Here is a 20643-nt window from a genome sequence, read left to right as displayed (position 1 = left end):
GGGGTATTCCTAAAATTCAACTTTGGTTCACTGAATCCCACTTTCTAGAAAAGCTGAGCTGGTAGGGTGTGAAGTCTAACTCAGGTGTGCACCTGCATATTAAACATTCGGATAAACAAGGAGCCCACCTTAGGCAGGCTTCCTCAGGGTCTCCATGGTACAGTGTGACTGGACAGGCACATTATTGGAAATACTGCTTAAAGACAATCTGGTATGAACCCTCAGGATGACATGGTGAGGGCCCCAAAGATGAATAATAAACAGATGGGGAAATGGGGAAATAAGATATGTTCACAACCACCGGAATATAGGTGGAAAATGATAACTGCTATAAGAAAGATGGATAGGGAGGGCTTCCCTGGTGGCACAGTGGTTAAGAATCTGCCTGCTAATGCAAGGGACACGGGTTCAAGCCCTGGCCCGGGAAGATCCCACATGCCGCAGAGCAACTAAGCCCATGTGCCACAACTACTGAGCCTGAGAGCCCGCAAGCCACAATTACTGTGCCCACGTGCCACAACTACTGAAGCCTGCGCACCTACAGCCCGTGCTCTGAAACAAGAGAAGCCACGACAATGAGAAGCCCGCGCACCACAAGGAAGAGTAGCCCCTGCTCACCGCAACTAGAGAAAACCCATGCACAGCAACGAAGACCCAACACAGCCAAAAAATAAATAAATAAATTTATAAAAAAAAGAAAGATGGATAGGGACTTCCCTGGTGGTCCAGTGGATAAGACTCCATGCTCCCAATGCAGGTGGCCAGGGTTTAATATCCCTGGTCAGGGAACTAGATCCTGCATGCCACAATTAAAACCTGGCACAGCTAAATAAATAAATTTTTTTTTTTTTAAAAAAAGAAAGATGGATAAAAGGGTCATGGGCATTCAAATTAGAGATTATTGCCAGCTGGGAGAATTAGGGACAGGTGATGTGGAGGCAGGAGAAGAGGAAAAACAAAGGTCAGCAGAAGCAGTACTCGTACAATTCCTTCAAAAAGGAAGAAATGATACAGTCAGGTAGGCTGAAGTGGCTAATGAATAAAATGGAAGAATGCGGAATAAGGTTGGAAAGATAAGTGGGTGCTGGATTTTGAAAATGCTTTAACACCAAGAAAATTGGGGAAACACTGGAGTTTCTAAACAGGCAAGGGACATGCTCGGAGCTGTTTTTCTGGAAAAAAGATGTGGCAGCCGTTGTTATGGAAATTAGAAAAAGTAAGAGAGACCAGTTAGGAGACTGTCTAGTTCAAGTGGGACACAACTCCTTGGAGTGTCTCTTCTGGAATACAGGGAGCCCACCAGCACCTAAGCACAACCAGAAAAGGTCCACATGTGACTGCCAAAGCGTCAATCAAAGTTGGAATTATCCTTCAATAAATATGTCAGCCAATGTCGGTCCAGTAATCAGTATTCATTGTGAACAAGAACCAAAATGGAGTATATGTTAGTGGACAAAACTGTAGCCACCCAGTCCTGACCAAGTAAGCCACCTTTAGGGCCAATGATACCAGGGTCCACTGTGCCATTGGTCACAGTAAAGGAGAAAGGCTGGAATGACAGACATTCTCAAATCAGATAAAATGGCAGCCATTTAGTAATGGTATGAAAGCTTTTCTTACCTCTGGTTTGGATCATTTTGGCGACATTGCCCACATACTCATATAGGAGGACCAGATTGCACTGAGCAATGACAATGCCTCCATCAGCAACTGAGGTGGCAATCAGAATCTTGTTATCTCCATCAGTTCTGAATGCATCCAATACACACTTCTGTACTGGGAGGGTCATTCCTGTGTCAGAGTCAGAAGGCAGGTATAACTCACCAAGAGGGAACTTTACCCTTGAAAAAATAGCTATTAATTATGGAATACTTACGACATGCCAGGTACTGTGATAAGTGCTTTACATTCATGATCTTACAACAACCCTTAGCGATAGGGCCTATCCTTGTCTTTGTTTTTGAGAGGATTTTTAAGGTGGGGTCCAACAACTTGGACTCTGCCACAAGTCTGCCTGACCTAAAATCCCAGCTGTGGCAACTACTAGCTATGTGGCTTTGGTCATGGTATATCAAAACAAATATTGATTTTTTTGCAAAAATATTAACAGCTAATTTTAGCACATTTGCACACGCACAGCAGTTTTCAGCTAACAAGACCGTTTCACATCTACTTACTCACTGGAATTTCACAAGGCCCTTTTAGGTTGATGTGGCAAACGTTAAGATTCCCCTTTGTTATAGGTGAAGATCTTGACGTTTTGGAGGTATAGTAAACTGACAGCTAGCTAGCAGCAGAATCGGGCTTTGAATTTAAGTCTAGGATTCAGCAGTATGCAGTTCCCAGCCACTGATACACTGAGAAGGAAAGAATTTCAGTGGTCTCCACCTCAGAGTTAATAGAATTTATATATATATATATATATATATTTTTTTTTTTTTGGCTGCATTGGGTCTTCGTTGCTGCCTGCGGGCTTTCTCTAGTTGTGGTGAGCGGGAGCTACTCTTCATTGTGGTGTACATCTTCTCATTGCGGGGGCTTCTCTTATTGCAAAGCATGGGCTCCAGGCACACGGGCTTCAGTAGTCGTGGCACACAGGCTTAGTTGCTCCGCGGCACGTGGGATCTTCCCGGACCAGGGCTTGAACCCGTGTCCCCTGCACTGGCAGGCGTATTCTTAACCACTGCTCCACCAGGGAAGTCCTGAATTTATAAAAGTTCCATTTTTTCCCTAGTATATAGAAAGCCAAAATCTTGAGATATATTTTGTTGAGGCCAAAACAATTTTTTTCCACCATCATTTCTACTGAACAATGAACATGCCCAAGACAGACACCATACTTCACTAATTTCTGAACTTATCCATTTGTTCATCAAATATTCATTCAGCAGTTATGGTCTGTCAGATAAGGCTGGAATGGTGAAAAGGTTCATTTTTATCTACAAGGAGCTCCTAGTTTGTGGAAGAAGGATATAAATAGGAAACTACAATTCAGTGTGATGAGCAATGAAATGGGGGCGGAACTGGGTGCTGCGGGGCCTGGAGGAGGGATACCCCTCCCTGGTGGTCTAGTCTTAGGAGGAGGGGAACGCTGCTTGGCAGATACACAGTGACTGGAACAGAGTAAGTTCTAAACGAATGCGGTGGATGGATGGATGGACGGACGGACGGATGAATGGAGGGACGGACGAGCAAACAAGTATGAAAATAGTTTCTGGGTGCTTATGTGTGGAGGAATAACAAAGTTTGAAAATCAAATTAGACTCACGCTGGAGTCATATGGCAGAGAACTCTGAATTCCAACCACAGTAATGTGGTGTTGGACTTCATCTGGTAAGCCAACTTTTCAAAATCTGACTTTACTTTTTAGATTCATGAAGTTGAAATTTTGCATAAGGGGAAAGTGCAAGGGTGACAACCGAGGACTGGCAGCAAGGGGACTGCTTATTATAAATAACACTAAATAAGATATACAGTAAGGACCTGTCATTGCCGGTCACTGAGGCATGGGGAGCATGGCTGTGAGAATGTCAGGATGAGGACCGGCCACCTAGAATCCTCCTGGGTGACAACAGAGGTAGCCTTTCATCCATTTTTTTTTTTTTTTTTTTGCGGTACGCGGGCCTCTCACTGTTGTGGCCTCTCCCGTTGCGGAGCACAGGCTTCGGACGCGCAGGCTCAGCGGCCATGGCTCACGGGCCCAGCCGTTCCTTGGCATGTGGGATCTTCCCGGACCAGGGCACGAACCCGTGTACCCTGCATCGGCAGGCGGACTCTCAACCACTTTGCCACCAGGGAAGCCCAGCCTTTCGTCCTTTAACCCCCTACCTAGATTTCAGGATTATCTCTAGGACTTTTTTAAAAATTACAAGATATATAATATTTTATAAAGTATCTATAGTTTAAAGAATAACAATAAAATAGAAAGAGAACATTTCTGTTTCCAGTTAATCTTAATCTATTGGCTGAGAATTTGAGCAAGAGAGTAACATACTCAAACAATATTAAAAGAAAAACTTTGGTTTTGTCTATAGGACTTATGGAAGGAGGCAAAGTCTACAAATTTCTGGCATTTGAGCACTGTGATGGCTTTCTGATGTGTCCACTTAGTTAGGCTGAACTGCAGTCCCCAGATATTCACCTAGGTGCTTCTGTGAAGGGAATTTGCAGATGTAATTTAAGTTCTTAAATCAGTTGACATTGTTACTCAAAAGGGACTTCATCCTAGGTGGGCCTGACCTAATCAAGTCAGCCCTTTAAAAGAGAGCTTAGGTGACCCCTGAGCTCAGAGACTCCAAATAGCTCGTGCCTGTGGGGTTCCACCTGGTCCTGCACCTGCCCTATGGACTTCAGACTTGCTTTGCCAGTCCAAGTGTCTATGTCAATTCCTTGTAATAAATCCCTGTGTGTGTGTCTGTGTATAACATATGTATGTTTCAATATATATATATGTACGTATATATGTATGTATGTATAATCTCCTACTGGTTTTGCTTCTCTGGTTGAACCCCGACTGATACAAGCAATAAGAAAGAATTCAAATATATTATATATGTTCTTATATATATATAGTATACTAAATCTAATCCACTATATATAAATACCTATTTTCTGATTTGTTCTGCCACGTCCAGTCAATATGCCAGGTTTGAGAAAGCTGAGCTTAGGATTTTCTTCAAGCCATTTCTTTAAAGACTGAAAATACAAAGCAATTATCAGTTGGATACTATTTGTATACTATCTGTATTAATTCAATATTGAATATATGCAAAAAACTTAAAGTAAACCGTAATGGAAAAGAATACAAAAAAGAATGCATGTATATGTATAACTGAATCACTCTGTTGTACAGCAGAAATAAATTCAACATTGTAAATTAACTATACTTCAATTAAAAAAAAGTATACAGACAAGTATACTTACATAGTTTTCAGACTAATAAACCTGAGGGAAAAAAGCTTCTTGTAATTGAAGTCTATGCAATAATTAACTATAATGGTATGGATCTTTATAATCTGATATGGTTTAATCTCTTAGATATTTTTTAAGTGAAAAAGGCAAGGTTCAGAATAGTGGGTATGTAGAACTAATAAGTGAATTTAGCAAGATCTCAGGACACAAGATCCATATACAGACATCAGTTGTATTTCTATATACCAGCAACAAACAATTAGAAGTACGGCTTATAATAGCATTAATACTTAGGTATAAGTCTAACAAAATATGTGCAGAATCTGTATGCTGAAAACGACAAAACACTGATAAAAGAAACCAAAGAATATGTGGCAGGTGGCCTCGAAGGTAGCCCTGAGGGATTTCCACCTGCTGGTATTCAGATCCTGTTTAATCCCCTCCCCTCAAGTGTGAACTGGACTTACTGACTTGCTTCTTCTTTTTAATTTTTATTTTATATTGGAGTATCGTTGATTAACAATGTTGTCACTTTCAGGTATACAGCAAAGTGATTCAGTTATACATATACACGTATCTATTCTTTTTCAAATTCTTTTCCCATTTAGGTTACTACAGAATATTGAGCAGAGTTCCCTATGCTATACAGGGTCCTTGTTGGTTATCTATTTTAAATATAGCAGGTTGTCTTATCGACTTGCTTCTAATGAACAAAATATGGCAGACCTGAGGGGAATCACTTCCAAGTTGAAGCTGTAAAATGACTGTGACCTCCATATTGACCTCAACCTCTCTTGATCACTCACTCTAGAGGAAGCCAGAGGCCATGTTGCGAGGCCAGCCTGTGGAGAGGTGCCCGTGAGTGAGCGAAGCACATCTTCTGCCAAAAGCCACACAGTAAGGTTGGAAGCTGGTCCTCTGAGTCAAGCCTTGAGATAACTGCAGCCATGGCCAGCACCCTGACTGCAGCCTCATGAGACACCGAGACAGAAATACCCAGTTGTTTCCAGATTCCTGACCCATACATATTAAAAGGTGACAGATGTCTGTTGTTTCCAGCTACTAAGTTTTGGGGTAACCTGTATCAGCACTAGATAACTAATACAGAAGCCCTCTATAAATGAAGAGATATACTATGGTCATGGACTGGAAGACTCAATATTGTTACAGTGTCATTTCTCCCCAATTTTATCTATAGATTCAATGTAATCCCAAATGAAATTCCAGCAGACTTTCTTGTAGATGTGGATGAGCTGATTCTAAAATAAAAATGGAAAGGTAAAGAAAGATAGCTAAAACAATTTTCAAAAGAATTAAAAAGTTGGAAGACTCATACTACCTGATTTAAAGACTTACTATAAAGTTACAGTAATCAAGACAGTGTAGGATGGGTGCAAGGATAGATGTATAAATGAATGAAACAGAATAGAGAATCTAGAAATAGACCCACATAAATACAGTCAACTGATTTTTTTTTAAGTTATGAAGGCAATTCAATGGAGAAAGGATAGTCTTTTCACCATATATGCTGAAACAATTGGATGCCCACATGCTAAAAGAAAAAAAAATCTCAACCCATACCTCAAAATGGACTGTAGACTTAAATATAAAATGTAAATCTATAAAACTTCTAGAAGACAACATAGAAAAAAATCTTTGTGCTCTTGGGTAAGCAAAGGTTTCTTAGACATAATAGCAAAGCACAATCCACAAAAAGAAAAAAAATGATAAACTGGACTCTGTCAAAAGTTAAAGCTTTCAATCTGTAAGAGATACTGTTAAGAGAATGAAAAGATCAGAAGAAAATATTTGCAAATCACATTTCTGACACAGAACATTTTTGTCAGAAAAAAGAACTCTCAAAAACTCAACAATAATATGATAATTAACCCAATCAAACCCCATTTTTAAATGGGCAAAAGATGTGAACAGATACTTCACCAAAGGAGATATATGAACGGCTAATAAGTGTATGAAGAAATGCTCAACCGTATTAGTCATTAGTGAAATGCAAATTAAAACCCTAGTGAGGTACCAGTAGGTACCCATACAATAGCTAAAATTTTTTAAATTGATGAAAATAATTAAAAAGTATGAAGTGCTTTCTCTATGGGTATTAAAACTTACTATAAATCAGAGTGATTGAGACAGTGAGGTATTAGTGTAAGGATAAACAAACAGAAAATCAGAATAGAATAAAGAGCCCAGAAACAGACCCACACATATATGGATGCTTGATTGCAAAGCAATGAGGAAAGGCCAATCTTTTCAATAAAATGGTACTGGGACAATTTGTTACCCACAAAGCGGAAGAAGCTTACATCCATGAGTGCTCTGGTTTTCACAAAGAGGATGATTCTGGTCTCTGGGCTTAAGTGGTACTCTTCTTGCAAGATGAAGCAGAGATCTTTGAGTTTAGGGTTCTCATTGCTGGGATCCATGGAAATACATTCTAGTTCCTGCAGCTTCTCTGCAAAAGGGGAACATTTTACAAAAGGTTTATAAGTTCTAGCAACGTAGAACACACTGTGACCTTTAGCTATAGTTCGAACAGTTTATCTCCCAATCTCTGACCAGAATTTTATGAGGAATAACCATCAATTTAATGCATACATTAAATATACTGATAAATGCATACATTTTTCCCCCAGAAATCTGGTTGTTCAGTGTTTAGCAGCACACATATGTATAGTTAATACTTTGGTAGGCAAAAAAAATTAACAGTAATTACCTTTGGGAAAAGCATTTGAGAGAGGAAGAAGAGAGATTTTTCAGTTAATATTTTCCTATATTTTTCTTAATATGAAGGCAGTGGGATTATGAGCCATGTTGGTTTTCTTCTTTATAAAGACATATATATAATTACAGTCTTAATATCATTAAAACACTTTTAAAAAAATTTTTAAACCTTTATAAAATTACTAAAAGTTAAACCAAAAAATGCTACTATCAGTTGACTATTTTGATGGGATGTACCCTTTGCAAATCCTATTATTTTTTCCTTCTTCAAAACAAGAAATAGTATAAGCAGCAGCTTCTTTTCATAAGCACCAGATTTCCCTGAAGCATCATAGTCCTGACATGTATAATACCTTCTTAAGCCCGGGACAAGTCCCTGAGCGTAACCACGTGTCGCTAAGTGTGACACAATATGTGTAGGCTGCCCTTGGAGTCTCCAGGCTCCACTGGCCTTCCTCTCCTGGAAATGCTACCCATCTTCAAATCTCTGAGTGAGCGCTTGCTCAATCTCATCAAATCCTTCTGCTTGGACATTTCTGAAGAAGTCTTTTAAGTAATCCAGAGCATCTTTCATTCGAGCATGCTCATTGATAATGAGGGCATCATTGTATCTCTGTTGAAAGTGAAAACAGTTTCAGTATGTTTCTAATGCCTAGTGCATTCGCTGTACTCAAGTTCAATTTGCTGTAATTAACACAGAATTAATTTTAATAATAAACTTGTCTCAAATCTATTCCAACTTAGTTTTTTTTAAGATGAATGGTCTCTAACAGTACTATAATAAAACCTTAGAACCACACTATAAAAAAGAAACCCTCAATTAGCTAGACTCATTAATTAATTAGGATCACTTTGGATTCTAGAATTCTACCTTAGAAGAGAAAGAAAATTCCAAGAAAAATGCATGTCAAAGATTAAATCACACAAAAATGTAATTCAGACATTCAACTTAACCTTTTTATACACCCAAAGCCATCACTGAATTGTAATGGCACCTGTTCAGAATGATGGTGCTGACCACTTACACCAGATAGTCAATTAAATTCATTAAAATTCTACAAATTCATACTGACTGAGTGCATTTTAAAATATTTTCAATGGCACGACAAGCAGAGGTGATGATGGTTGTTGTTGCTTACCTTCTTGATTAGCCAGCAAACAACCAGAGACTCTGGATTTCTCAGCATGTGGCTTGACCAAAAGCAGAAAGACATGTGCTTCAGGATATGGCAACACAACCCACCTACTGAACTTTAAAGATGGCTGTCACTGGTCACGTATCTACAATAATGTGCATCACCACCCAGTGTTTTCCAATTATGCCAATTATGGGAATGCTGAGGCACAACATACAACCTCGGCCTTTGTTTCTGTCCCGTTGCCTCTAGTGCTAGGTTTCAGAGAGCAAAGAAGACGCTGAATGGGATAACTTTTGGAGTTTGCTTCATAAGAACCACCTGGCAAGTTCCTAAGTGATGCTCTCTCAGCTGCCACAGTGCAGCTCCCAGTAGTGACACGACTGAAATATGCTTTTCCAAAGAAGCCACATACCCACAAATGCGATGTGTAGAAAAACGGTGCTTTACAAATCCTGCTTTCTTCATCTTTGGCATGTGAAACACCATGCATGCTTTCTGAACTGTGATAATCCACTGTTCATATCTCTGTGTTCCAAAATTCCTATTTTGAATTTGAGATAAGTTTTCTGAAAAAAAAAAAGTTTTTCATTGTGCCATCTGGCCAGTCATTTAAGGTTCTAAGCATGCCTTGCCTTCTAATTTTCTTCCTTACTCTCTGTACACAGATATTCCTCTCAGTAGTGTGTCTGTGTACATATACGCTTGTTTACTGAATACCTACTATGTACCAAGAACCAACATGTCTTACATTTAAAATTTCACTTCAGTTCACAACCCCATGAGGTAGATATTATATTTTACAGATTAGGAAATGGAAGCTCAGAGAAGCAAAATCATTATGCTAAGTCACAGAGCTAGGATACAGGGGAAACCTGGCAAGAGAAGCGGAACCAGATTGCACGAGCAGGGCTCAAATGGGCAGGTTAGAGCTCGGCCTGGAAGAACAAGGATGCCAGCAGGACACTGACGAGATAAAACTGGTAATTTCAGGCAGACGAGCCAGGTAATGGGGGTTCAATGGGAAACAGAGGTGGACAAATGAGGTGTTAGAATAAGTCTGAAATCAAGCTGTGAAAGAAAAGGAAAGAGAAAAGCAAATTAAGTGTGAGAGAAGGCGAGACACCAGGAGTTACCTTGCAGACATCAAGAATTCAACATCTCCAAAACTCTGAACTCACCTGTGTCTGCCGAAGCTGCTCCTAGCGCTAGAACCAGTACCACCTGCTGGCGCACACACAGGTGCCACGCCACCCTCCCCCCCCCCCCCCCCCCCCGCCTTCTCATTCCCACCCAAAGCCAGCTAGCCCTTAAAGCTGAACACTTCCTGTCTGCACAAGCCTCCTCCCTTCACCACCCCATCTCCACCGCCTCTGTTTGGCTCTCTTCATTCACTGGTGTCCACATCTCAGGACTAATCAATTTAAAATCACCCGCTGCTTCCCATTGCTTTTAGGCTAAAATTCAAACTCAGCTTGGCCTACTGGGCCCTTCACTGGCCCTTGCCTCTCCCATTAGCCTCACTCCTTTCTACTACTCACTTGTTAGAATTATCACGAAATCTTGCAGGTCCTAAAATTCACTGCACTCTCTCCTTCCTTCTGCGTCTGATGCCATTTCTTTTCTTTTCTTTTTGTTATAAATTTATTTATTTTAGTTATTTATTTTCAGCTGTGTTGGGTCCTCATTGCTGCGTGAGGGCTTTCTCTAGTTGTGGTGAGCAGGGGCTACTCTTCGTTGTGGGTGCATGGGTTTCTCATTGTGGTAGCTTCTCTTGTTGCAGAGCAAGGGCTCTAGGTACATGGGCTTCAGTAGTTGTGGCTCGTGGGCTCCGTAGTTGTGGCACACGGGCTTAGCTACTCTGTAGCATGTGGGATCTTCCCCGACCAGGGCTCAAACCCGTGTCCCCTGCATTGGCAGGCGGATTCTTAACCACTGCGCCACCAGGGAAGTCACTCTGATGCATTTTCGACCTCACTTGATTACCTCTCCGTCTTAACTTGGCTGACTTCAAGATCTGTCTGAGGCATCACCTCCCCCGGGAAGTCTTCCCTGCAGCCCAGTCCATGTCTAAGCTCCCATATGCTCCCATGATGCCCAGTGTGTAACTCTGCCCGACGGCATGGCAACTATTCGCATCTGATTCTCATTGTTTGACTGTGAGTTCCTTGAGGGCAAGATTGTCTTTAATCTTGGTGTTTCCATTACCTAGCATAGTACCTGGCACAACACCTGGTGAATTAATTAATTAACTAATTAATTAATTTTAAAAAGGAGAACAGAACTTGGTGACTTCATGAGAACCTCAAAAGAAGAAAGCATCAAAGATCACCCCTAGGTTTGAATCTGAGCCTTCACGGGAATGGTGGTTTCATTCATATAAATAGGGAGGTCAGGATGGAAAGCTAATTTGGAAGGCCACGAAAGCAATGAATTGATTTAAATACAGTATTTTTCAGGTGTGCATGTCCAGATGGATTTACTTTGGATTTAAAAAGAGAAAAAAAAAGCAAGAGAAAATAAAGGAGGACTAAGAAGGTTCCTGAATAACCTATAATCAAGAAAGTCAACCTCTAGATATGGTCTTGACATTGTCTGAACTAAGGAGAGTGCAAGACACCAGTGAACAATAGATGGCTGTTCCCATATGGAGAGAGTACAAAATGAGGTTATTCTCACCAAGAGTTATGGTACCAAGTTCTTCAAAGATACTCTTTACCAGACTCTGTCTCTATCATCAACTGAGATATGTTGCATTTAAATCTGTTGGTGGTCCGTGATTCCACTTTCCTGAAAACTAGAGCCATCAAAGGAAAATGAGTATTTTTCAGGAAGCACACTTCATAGTTCAAAGCATGCCTCTCCAAACCTTTCTCTGCCTTTGTTACTTCCTCTGTAAAACCCTAGGCCCCAGGCTCACAGGCAAGTCATCTGAATGATAAAACAAATACTCAGAAACCTTGCAGCGGCTCCCTAGTGTTTAATGCACTGATTCTAACATCTCCTTCACTGTCTGGGTCTAATTCAACTTCTTACTCAGGCTTTCCTGTTACTCAACACATAGGCCCTGCTCTGACAAGTCTGATATCCATCTTGTTCCTGAAAATGCCACATTTTAAACCCTGTCTCTGTTCTTTGATCTTCTCCCTTCCCACCCAACCCCCAGGAGTGTTCACAATGTTCCTAACATTCATTTTTGCATTGTATCCACAGAAACTTATTAATCATCTACCACATGCCGCGTTCTGGCGATAGCTGAAAAGAACAGGCTCTGTGCTCCAGAGAGGTCTGTCTTCTTAGGGGAGAGAAAGATACACAGCCAAATGACCACACAGAGTGCTGTGACACAGTATGTGCAAGGTGTCATGGAGCATGGGAAAGACTCTCTCATTCTTCCCGGGGAGGCAGTGTCGTGGGATAAAGAGGCAAGAAGGAGTGAGCACAGTCATGTGCAAATGCTCAGATGGACAAAGCTTAGAGACAGAACACAACACATGACCCGTTTGAGGAGCCCAAGGAATGCGACTTGGTTGGGCTTATGGGTCGTGAGAGGAGATGAAACTCAGGGGGCAGGGGGGACTGGACTATAAAGAAATTTGTACGTGATATTAAAAGGTGTAGACCGGGTACCTTCTCTACACTCCTTACAAGCAGCTCCCTGACTATTTCAGGTATGTATGTTCTGCCTTTTACTCATTCAGTTATATCCTGTTCAGAGAGCAAGGGGATGAACTCATATGCATCTTCTGTACCCATCTCCCTTGCTGGGTTAATATAGCATTCATATTCAAGAAACATTTGTTAGTTGATTTTATTAATAAAATCCTATTCTGATCTTTTGAGGGAAAATATGAGTTCAGATAATTTCACTTCAACCAAAATCACCAGATACATATTCAAATGATGAATGGGAACTCAGTGTCTGCCTCATGCACGGAAAGCAGGGAAGGACTGAGCCACCTACATGATTTTCTAAGCACCCATCTCTCACTGCCAGTACATTTATAAGAGTTTTGCAGAAATGAAGAGTAAGAATGTTTGCTGTCTACAGGCCACTCCTGAACTTCGTTGGGGAAAGAAGCTGGAAATGTGATTACTTCCCAAGTCTGGGGCTAAGTATTTTCCACTAAACAGAGGAAGGGTAAAAATTCAGGGTTCATCTAAATGGCCCTGCACTAAGAATAGCAGAGAGTAACAAAGTCCCGAAGGGCTTGTTACTGGATCCCACTTACACTTCTTGGGCTTATAAACAATCTCCTCCAGTTCCTCCAAGTTGTCTTTGTTGCTACCACTGATGTGTCGAGAGAAGCACACAATTTGCAGATATATTCTGTGGCTTCAGCTGTATTTCTGGCATCCCCAGTGCCAACCGAGGCAGTCAGCCCAATGACCTGTGAGGAGCACTCCAAACCGTTAGATGTCTGGGAAATAGCATGATGTTTCCACAACCCTTCATGTAACTCTTTCCTGCTAAAGTAGGTTTTGTTCTGTTTTTTAAACTAACTTCAGATAAAGAGCAAGAACGTTATTTTTTTTTTCTGACATTCTCCATGACATCAAAAATGGAAAGGTCCCCATTAGGCAAAGCACTGAAGAAATGCAGGAATAGTTACTCAGCACTGAATAGTTACTCAGCAGCTAAACACAAATCAGCATAGAAGCCAAGAGAATAAACCCTTTCAAGGCAGGACTTTTCTTTACCCTTGTTTCCCCCATGATGTGTAGAACAACATACTGAAAGGGAAAAGGACTAAAATCAGACACGCCTGCATTCCAATCTCAGCCATGTCACACTGTCCGTGTGTCCTTGGACAAGTATCTTCAGCTGTCTCTAAAGTTGGGAAACAACAGCCATTTAAAATGGTAGCTGTGGGACTTCCCTGGCGGTCTAGTGGTTACAACTCCATGCTTCCAGTGCAGGGGGCATGGGTTCGATCCCTGGTCGGGGAACTAAGATTCCACATGCTGTGTGGTGCAGCCAAAAAATAAAAAACTTAAAAAAAAAAAAAGGTAGCTGTGTGACATAGAGAATCGACTTGTGGTTGCCAAGGGGGAGGGGGGTGGGAAAGGGATGGATTGGGAGTTTGGGATTAGCAGATGCAAACTATTATATATAGAATGGATAAACAACAAGGTCCTACTATATAGCACAGGGAACTATATTCAATATCCTGTGATAAACCATAATGGAAAAGATTATTAAAAAGGATGTATATCTATGTATAACTGAATCACTTTGCTGTGCAGCAGAAATTAACACAACATTGTAAATCAACTATACTTCAATTTTTAAAAAACGGTAGTTGTGTGAATTCAGTAAGATAACATTTGTAAAGAATTTAGTTTAATGGTCTCCTAATAAGTATTTATTCCTTCCTCTCATAGCCACTCAAATATTGAATGACTGAATCATTCAATCAAGCAAGGAATCTAGTTAACTACCAATTTTATTCTAGAAGAAAAATCTGTAAGAACTGTGATTTCTACTGAATTTTGTCTATGGGCACCATACTGAATTTCTTTTAAACTGTGCTTCCTAAACGGGTAATTATTAAGGTTAGAGAACATAACTCAAATGTGAGATCAGTAAACCATAGTCATGGTTTCCAACCTCATTTGGCCCCAGTATGACCAGGCGATTCTTCTGTGTTCCTCTCAGTTCTGTCTCGACCATTTCAAATCCTCTCCATACACCCTGAGCTCCCTCCTCCATTCCCATCTTGATTATCCTCAGTGAACGATCTCTCTCTCCTACATTCGAGAGAAAAGAGAGGTTATATGCCAGGGATTCCCTACCCTTCCTGCCTCCGTCTACTCTCTGTCTTGACTCTCCTCAGCCACTCCTCTCTGATGACACCAAAAATGGTGTTTCATCTGCTCTCCCGTACTAATGCATCTACTTGCCTACCTATCCCATACCCTCTGGTCTCTCCTGGAATCCTGTTCTGTCAGTCATTCCCTCTCTCCCATCCTGCCTCACCAGCTGCTATTCACTACTTCACGCTCTGCACTCAGGAAATATCAAGAACCTCAATATTCTTGGGAATTCCCTGGCAGTCCAGTGGTTAGGACTCAGCACTTTCACTGCCGTGGCCCAGGTTCAATCCCCAGTCAGGGAACTAAGATCCTGCAAGCCATGCAGTGTGGCCAAAGAAAAAAAAAGAACTTGAAGCTTCTTGAGCACCCCGTGCTCTTTCATAACTCTCTGCCTCTGGACATACAGTAGCCTTTACTGAAAACCATCTTGTAAACTCTTGTTAGTTTTTGCCTATCCTAACTTCTGTTAGGTCTTGCCTTACTTTCATAGCACATTTAGGATCTCTGTCATTTCTGTTCTGTACCACTCCACCATGTGCCATCACCATAAATTATAACATAATTCTCACATATTTTGCTCCCCACAAAACTTAAGCTGTTTGTGGGCAAGTACTATGTCTTTTTATATTTATACCCTAGTGCCTAGCACAGTGCGTGACACATGGAGGCACCTAATACATATTTGTTAAGTGAATAAATGAATGAATCAATCAAAATTAACGAATGAGTTGTACAATGTGCACTCAGGATCTCAGAAGGACATCCTCAGTATGGCCACAAGGGTAAATAAACAGGATTTAGGAAGGTTAGAACTCTTCTGAGAAATCCATCTGACTGTAGAGATACCTGGGGCAGTGAGTCTGAAGACCCTCCAAATTTCTGATCTAGACAATTAAACATGATCATATTATAAGGATGATGTTTACTAGTGTTGTGGCATTCATCAAATATCATCAAAGACAGAGAGTGATGGAATAGTCCCATTTTTAAGGTTGTTCACAAGAATCTGTGGAGTTAAAATGACGATGCCATTGTTCTCAACAGTCTGTTCCACTGAGACATTGTCACATGTTACTCCAGAATGCCTACAACTTTGTACCTGGAAAATGACAGAAATTTCCTATTACCAACCATGATGTGAATGACGAACCACAAAGATATGAAATACCAGGTCAGAGTATCGAGGGATTAAATTCTCCCTAAGTTCAAAAGGAACAGATCTGGAGAAAAGTTAAGTGCCAGCACGAAGCCTGACACATAGTAAGTGATCAATAAATGTAAGCTAGGAAGAATTGCTAGTAGAATATATTCCATGTGGTACCTGCAGATACAGAGGGCTGACTGTAACTCTTGTAAGCCACTGAGAAAGAAAATAGTAAGGAAAAGAGTAATATTAAATAAATTATAAAATCATTAAAAAGTTAAATGTGCCATTTAAATATAAAAGTTATCTTAAGTCATTTACTCATTCGACAAGAGCTAATCAAAGGAATTTAGGATTTCAGGTCTATCTAACAAAAAAGACTTGAATCCATGAAGGAACTACATCTAGATTATATAAAAGCTTAATCTACTATAAATTTTTTGAATCATGGTTTTCCAAAAGCAACACAAAGCAGAAAACACATCAGTTACATGAAGCTAGAGAAAAAGAAGTTGGACCAACTTATACCTACCCAAGTCTTCCAAAATACTTTGAGAACACAGATTTCTGCTGCCTATACACTGAGAGTTGCATAGCAAAAAAGACAGCTTTCCCCTTTTGTCCTTGTGGAAATTTTTTAAGATGATGTTCACATATAAGAAGTGAAACAAAAGTTTTTCCACAACCTTTTAACATATAAAGAGAAAGACAACATGTAACTAATAGTATACTAAAATACTTCTGTAGAAAGGTCATTATTTTAGGCTCCCCTAAACCCACTGAGCTGACAGTAAATTGGTGAAGTGGGCAGGTTAACAACTGCAGAATTTACACTATGACTGAAAAACCAAGCTGCGTCCTAGTTAACATGCATTCAGACAGTCAGGGCCTGCAGGAAGCTAAAAAAGGGCATTTTTCGGGGGATTCCCTGGTGGTGCAGTGGTTGAGAATCCGCCTGCCAATGAGGGGGACATGGGTTCCAGCTCTGGTCTGGGAAGATCCCACAAGCCACGGAACAACTAAGCCCGTGCGTCACAACTACTGAGCCTGTGCTCTAGAGCCCGTAAGCCACAACTACTGAAGCCCGCGCACCTAGAGCCCGTGCTCTGCAACAAGAGAAGCCACAACAATGAGAAGCCTGCACACCGCAATGAAGAGTAGCCCCCACTCACCTCAACTAGAGAAAGCTCGCACAGTAACAAAGACTCAACACAGCCAAAAATAAATAAATAAATTTTAAAAAATAAATGAGGGCATTTTTCTTTCCTTCCTCATGTTCCTTAAATACCTTGAGACTATATTAATAGAATGGTTGTCTCAAAAGACAAATGGAACAATCAAAAAACTGAAACTTGCCCATTGTGTCCCAGTGTTCAATAAAGGGGAAAAAAGGAAGCAAAAGAGAAACAAACTATATCAGTAATGGCAATTGGCTTACCAGTAGGAGCACACATTATTGTGTTTTTTCCTTTCTGAGCAGGTAAAGCAAGCTCTAGTTGGTAATTTCTTGGCTTCAATGGGCTGTAAGTATGAGGCACTTCTGTAAAACAGAAGAAACTAAGTTACCAAACAGTGACTGCTCTGAGGAATCAAGGCAACAGGTATTGTCCAACAGACAAGAATTCTGTCTCTAGAAAGAAAGGCCTCATTCAAGAAAGTTTAGAATCCTTGTCTCTAATTAACCATTCCAGCTTCTGCACTGACTTGAAGTACAGAATTCTCCCCAATGACAAAGTACCAATGGCAAAAAGGAAAAAAAAAAAAACAAACCCACAAAGATTTCTTTCTGAAACAATCATGGAAGCCTAATAAGGAGAAACTAAAGCAAGAATGGCCTAATTCAGGGCAAGATAGATGGCCACCAGTTAAAGGAAATGCTGTATGAGACAAAACAACCACAAACCCCTCCTAGATCTTTGAAAAACACCTAACTGTGAATAATGAACTCCCAAAGTAATCTCTTATTGACAAACAACCATGCTTTGTGATTCTGCAGGCTCTCACATGGTATTCTCTCTTCATAGAATCAGAAGTTTTAAAAAATAATCAGAGGCTTTTCTCACTAACAGATAAGCATACAGAATATTAAGAGCTAGAAAAGACCTTGGAAATCATCTGTTGAGTCCAACCTACCCATTTTAAAGAAAATGGGAATTTCTAAAAGGTTAAGTGAGTTCACTAAGGACCTTTACATGTCAGAAAAAATGAAAGCAATTTACATTCATTGATTTTATTCTGGAATAACAAAAAATGTGTATCATTCGGTTGCAGAAGTAATCTATAAATTTTCACCTCATGTTGTTATCCCCAAATCACATCTTTCTTCTAACACTATTCATTACCGATCCTAATTGTTTCCCTGATGCCCTTTTAAAAGTAACTCTTTTTTTTTTTTTTTTTTTTGCAGTACGCGGGCCTCTCACTGCCGTGGCCTCTCCCGTTGCGGAGCACAGACTCCGCACGCGCAGGCTCAGCGGCCATGGCTCACGGGCCCAGCCACTCCGCGGCATGTGGGATCCTCCCGGACCGGGACACAAACCCGCGTCCCCTGCATTGGCCGGCGGACTCTCAACCACTGCGCCACCAGGGAAGCCCTATAAGTAACTCTTTACTATGGCTTATTATGCAACTTTCTGGTCTCCTCATGAAAATATGCTTCAAGAAACATAAAGTGGGCCTTATAGGGCCGTTGCTAACTTATGTGAGAATTAGAGAAAGGAGCCCCTTTTGGAGGACACAGCCCCTCAGTGTATTGTTTGCCAAACAAGACAGGCTGGATCTCAGCCCCACTCAACCTCTCAGCTCCACAGGTCTGTGCAGGGCACACATTTCATCAACATACACTGCAGCCCTGAGATATTGAGAGGAAACTGAGCAGGTGACTCACAAAGAGTAGAAGTATTTCTTTAGAAAGCAGGGCTGATTTTGGATTTCATAGACATTGAGTTTCTGAGAGGACTCTATTTGCATTTTCAATGTATACATGCAAATACTTAGTGATAAAAGAAGACAAAAAAGAAGAAAAAAAAAGGGAGAAGCTAGCAATAGCTATGGAAGGGAGAGAATGACATTTCTAATTACAGAGAAAGTATCCATTTTAATATAAATTCTCTTTTCTTTCTGACTTTTCCTTAAATAACTTTTCATTAGGCTATGACTTTTGGCACTGCAAAACATGACCCCACACAAAATACCTAAAGAGCATCATTATGGATAAGAACAAACGATGCTGAGTACCTGAAGAAGGGCATGAATTAAGATTCTGGTTTTCTGGTTCTTCCCAGTAGAAAACCTGTACATCCAAAGTTTTCATTTCATCATCCTCAAAATCTTTCATTTTGACATCTTTTGCACCTTTATGAGACCAAAACACATCTTAGAATCTTTACATTATTTGATTACGATCTTGATGGTGAAAGCCCTACAAAGAGATCATAATACTAAAATTTTAAACTTCCATTAAGATTTCTCACAACTACTCCCTCCACCTTTTAAAACAACCAAAGGAATCTTTTTGATTTCAAATTGAAATCTCAATTTGGAGTTTGAACTCCAGTGTCATTTAGAACTTTATTATTCAAAGTGTGAAACATGGACCAGCAACTTCTTTAGGCGCTTGTTAGAAATGCAGACTCTTGAGCCCCGAATGAATCAGAATCTGCATCTTAGCAAGCTCCCCTGTGATGTACAATCAAACCAAAGAGAAGCACGATTTAGCAGACACTCTTGTCTTCCATTCCTGACCCAACCCAAGAAATCAGATGTATATTTAGACAGATTATTTCTGGAACAATTTGTGATCTTAAAGAAGCCTACAAAAAGGCTAAGAGCAGACGCTCAGATGGTTTATGAAACTCAGCCTTTAAAATAATGCTCTGAGAAGATGTTATTAGCTTCAGGAAGCCAAATGATGGCTCAGATACTTAATCACAACAGATTCTTTTTTCCAATCCTGTTCTAGTTCAGTTCCAGATGGCTTCCAGGCAAGAGAACCAGGCAATGTCCATCATGATTCTACTCTGAAAAGGGGGTGAGTCCTGGAGTTTGAACCTTTAACTCTAGAATTTTCAAGGTATTTCTCTGATAATCTAAACCCAGACGGCGAGCTCAGACTCTGCCTTACCCAAATGCTTTGGGCAGGATGGGCTAATTCTGGATGAGAGTGGTTTGTTAGGGGTTATATACAACCTAACTAATTCTGTAGATTAAAAAACCACCTGCCTTCCAGAACTCAATTTCATGCTGGTCTCTCACTAGAGATGTAACCATGAGTATTTGCAGGGGAAATGCTTCTGACAGTGAGAGAAAAACAGGCAGGACTGAAGGAAGCCCTAAGTAGAACTATGAGGAAGGGCATGTTTTCAGACCCTCCCACCCTTCCAAATACCCTACCTTTCTCTACCATCCACAGTTCACTGAACTTGCTCTCTTCTTTCTCCAATGCAAGTTTCAAAGTTTTCGGCCAGTTCTCCTTGTCTGATCTGAGAAGGCATTCAACCATTTTCTCTGCACCTGCCATCAGCCCCTTGTTGGAACAAATCTAAGCAAGACAAATGCAGTTGATTGATCAAGTTCAAAAGTTTTCATTTTGAGTTTTTACTGAAGAAATATCAATTCAACTACTATCTGATTTAAAATCATTGTGTACTTTGGTTCACTAGGTCTCCTTCATGACCGTTCTTGCCCCATCCAACTCAACCATTTAAGATACGCTTTCCTTCATCCTTGTCCTCTACATGTGATATCAACATGTCAAGCCATGTGTTCTTACCTCCTCTGAGATGTTATATGTATCATCATCAGCTATATTAGGAAGACAATGAACCTATCTGACACCCATTCAAAATATGGGTATATTGGCATAGGTATATTTGGAAGGATATGACAAAATATTAA

General features: G+C 40.5%; 1 protein-coding gene across 1 annotated transcript in view; it reads right to left on the bottom strand.

Moving 5' to 3' along the window:
• RIGI (RNA sensor RIG-I) overlaps nucleotides 1-20281 on the bottom strand; it is a 32924-nt gene extending 12643 nt beyond the window's left edge. Inside the window, 17 exon segments of the mRNA XM_027088903.1 lie at nucleotides 1621-1791; nucleotides 4605-4695; nucleotides 7233-7383; nucleotides 8130-8263; nucleotides 9202-9257; nucleotides 9260-9358; nucleotides 9475-9498; nucleotides 11506-11583; nucleotides 13019-13069; nucleotides 13072-13177; nucleotides 15450-15558; nucleotides 15560-15686; nucleotides 15689-15702; nucleotides 16280-16433; nucleotides 17186-17287; nucleotides 18985-19101; nucleotides 20140-20281. Coding sequence (XP_026944704.1) covers nucleotides 1621-1791; nucleotides 4605-4695; nucleotides 7233-7383; nucleotides 8130-8263; nucleotides 9202-9257; nucleotides 9260-9358; nucleotides 9475-9498; nucleotides 11506-11583; nucleotides 13019-13069; nucleotides 13072-13177; nucleotides 15450-15558; nucleotides 15560-15686; nucleotides 15689-15702; nucleotides 16280-16433; nucleotides 17186-17287; nucleotides 18985-19101; nucleotides 20140-20266 — 1711 coding nt within the window. The 5' untranslated portion in view covers nucleotides 20267-20281.
• Between the last annotated feature and the right edge of the window lie 362 nt (nucleotides 20282-20643).

Source organism: Aethalodelphis obliquidens, unplaced genomic scaffold (assembly GCF_003676395.1).
Source record: "Aethalodelphis obliquidens isolate GAN/ISIS:26980383/991018 unplaced genomic scaffold, ASM367639v1 scaffold64, whole genome shotgun sequence".
NCBI lineage: Eukaryota > Metazoa > Chordata > Mammalia > Artiodactyla > Delphinidae > Aethalodelphis > Aethalodelphis obliquidens.
Note: the sequence above shows the minus strand (reverse complement) of the source record. Positions and strands in the feature narration are given on the sequence as shown.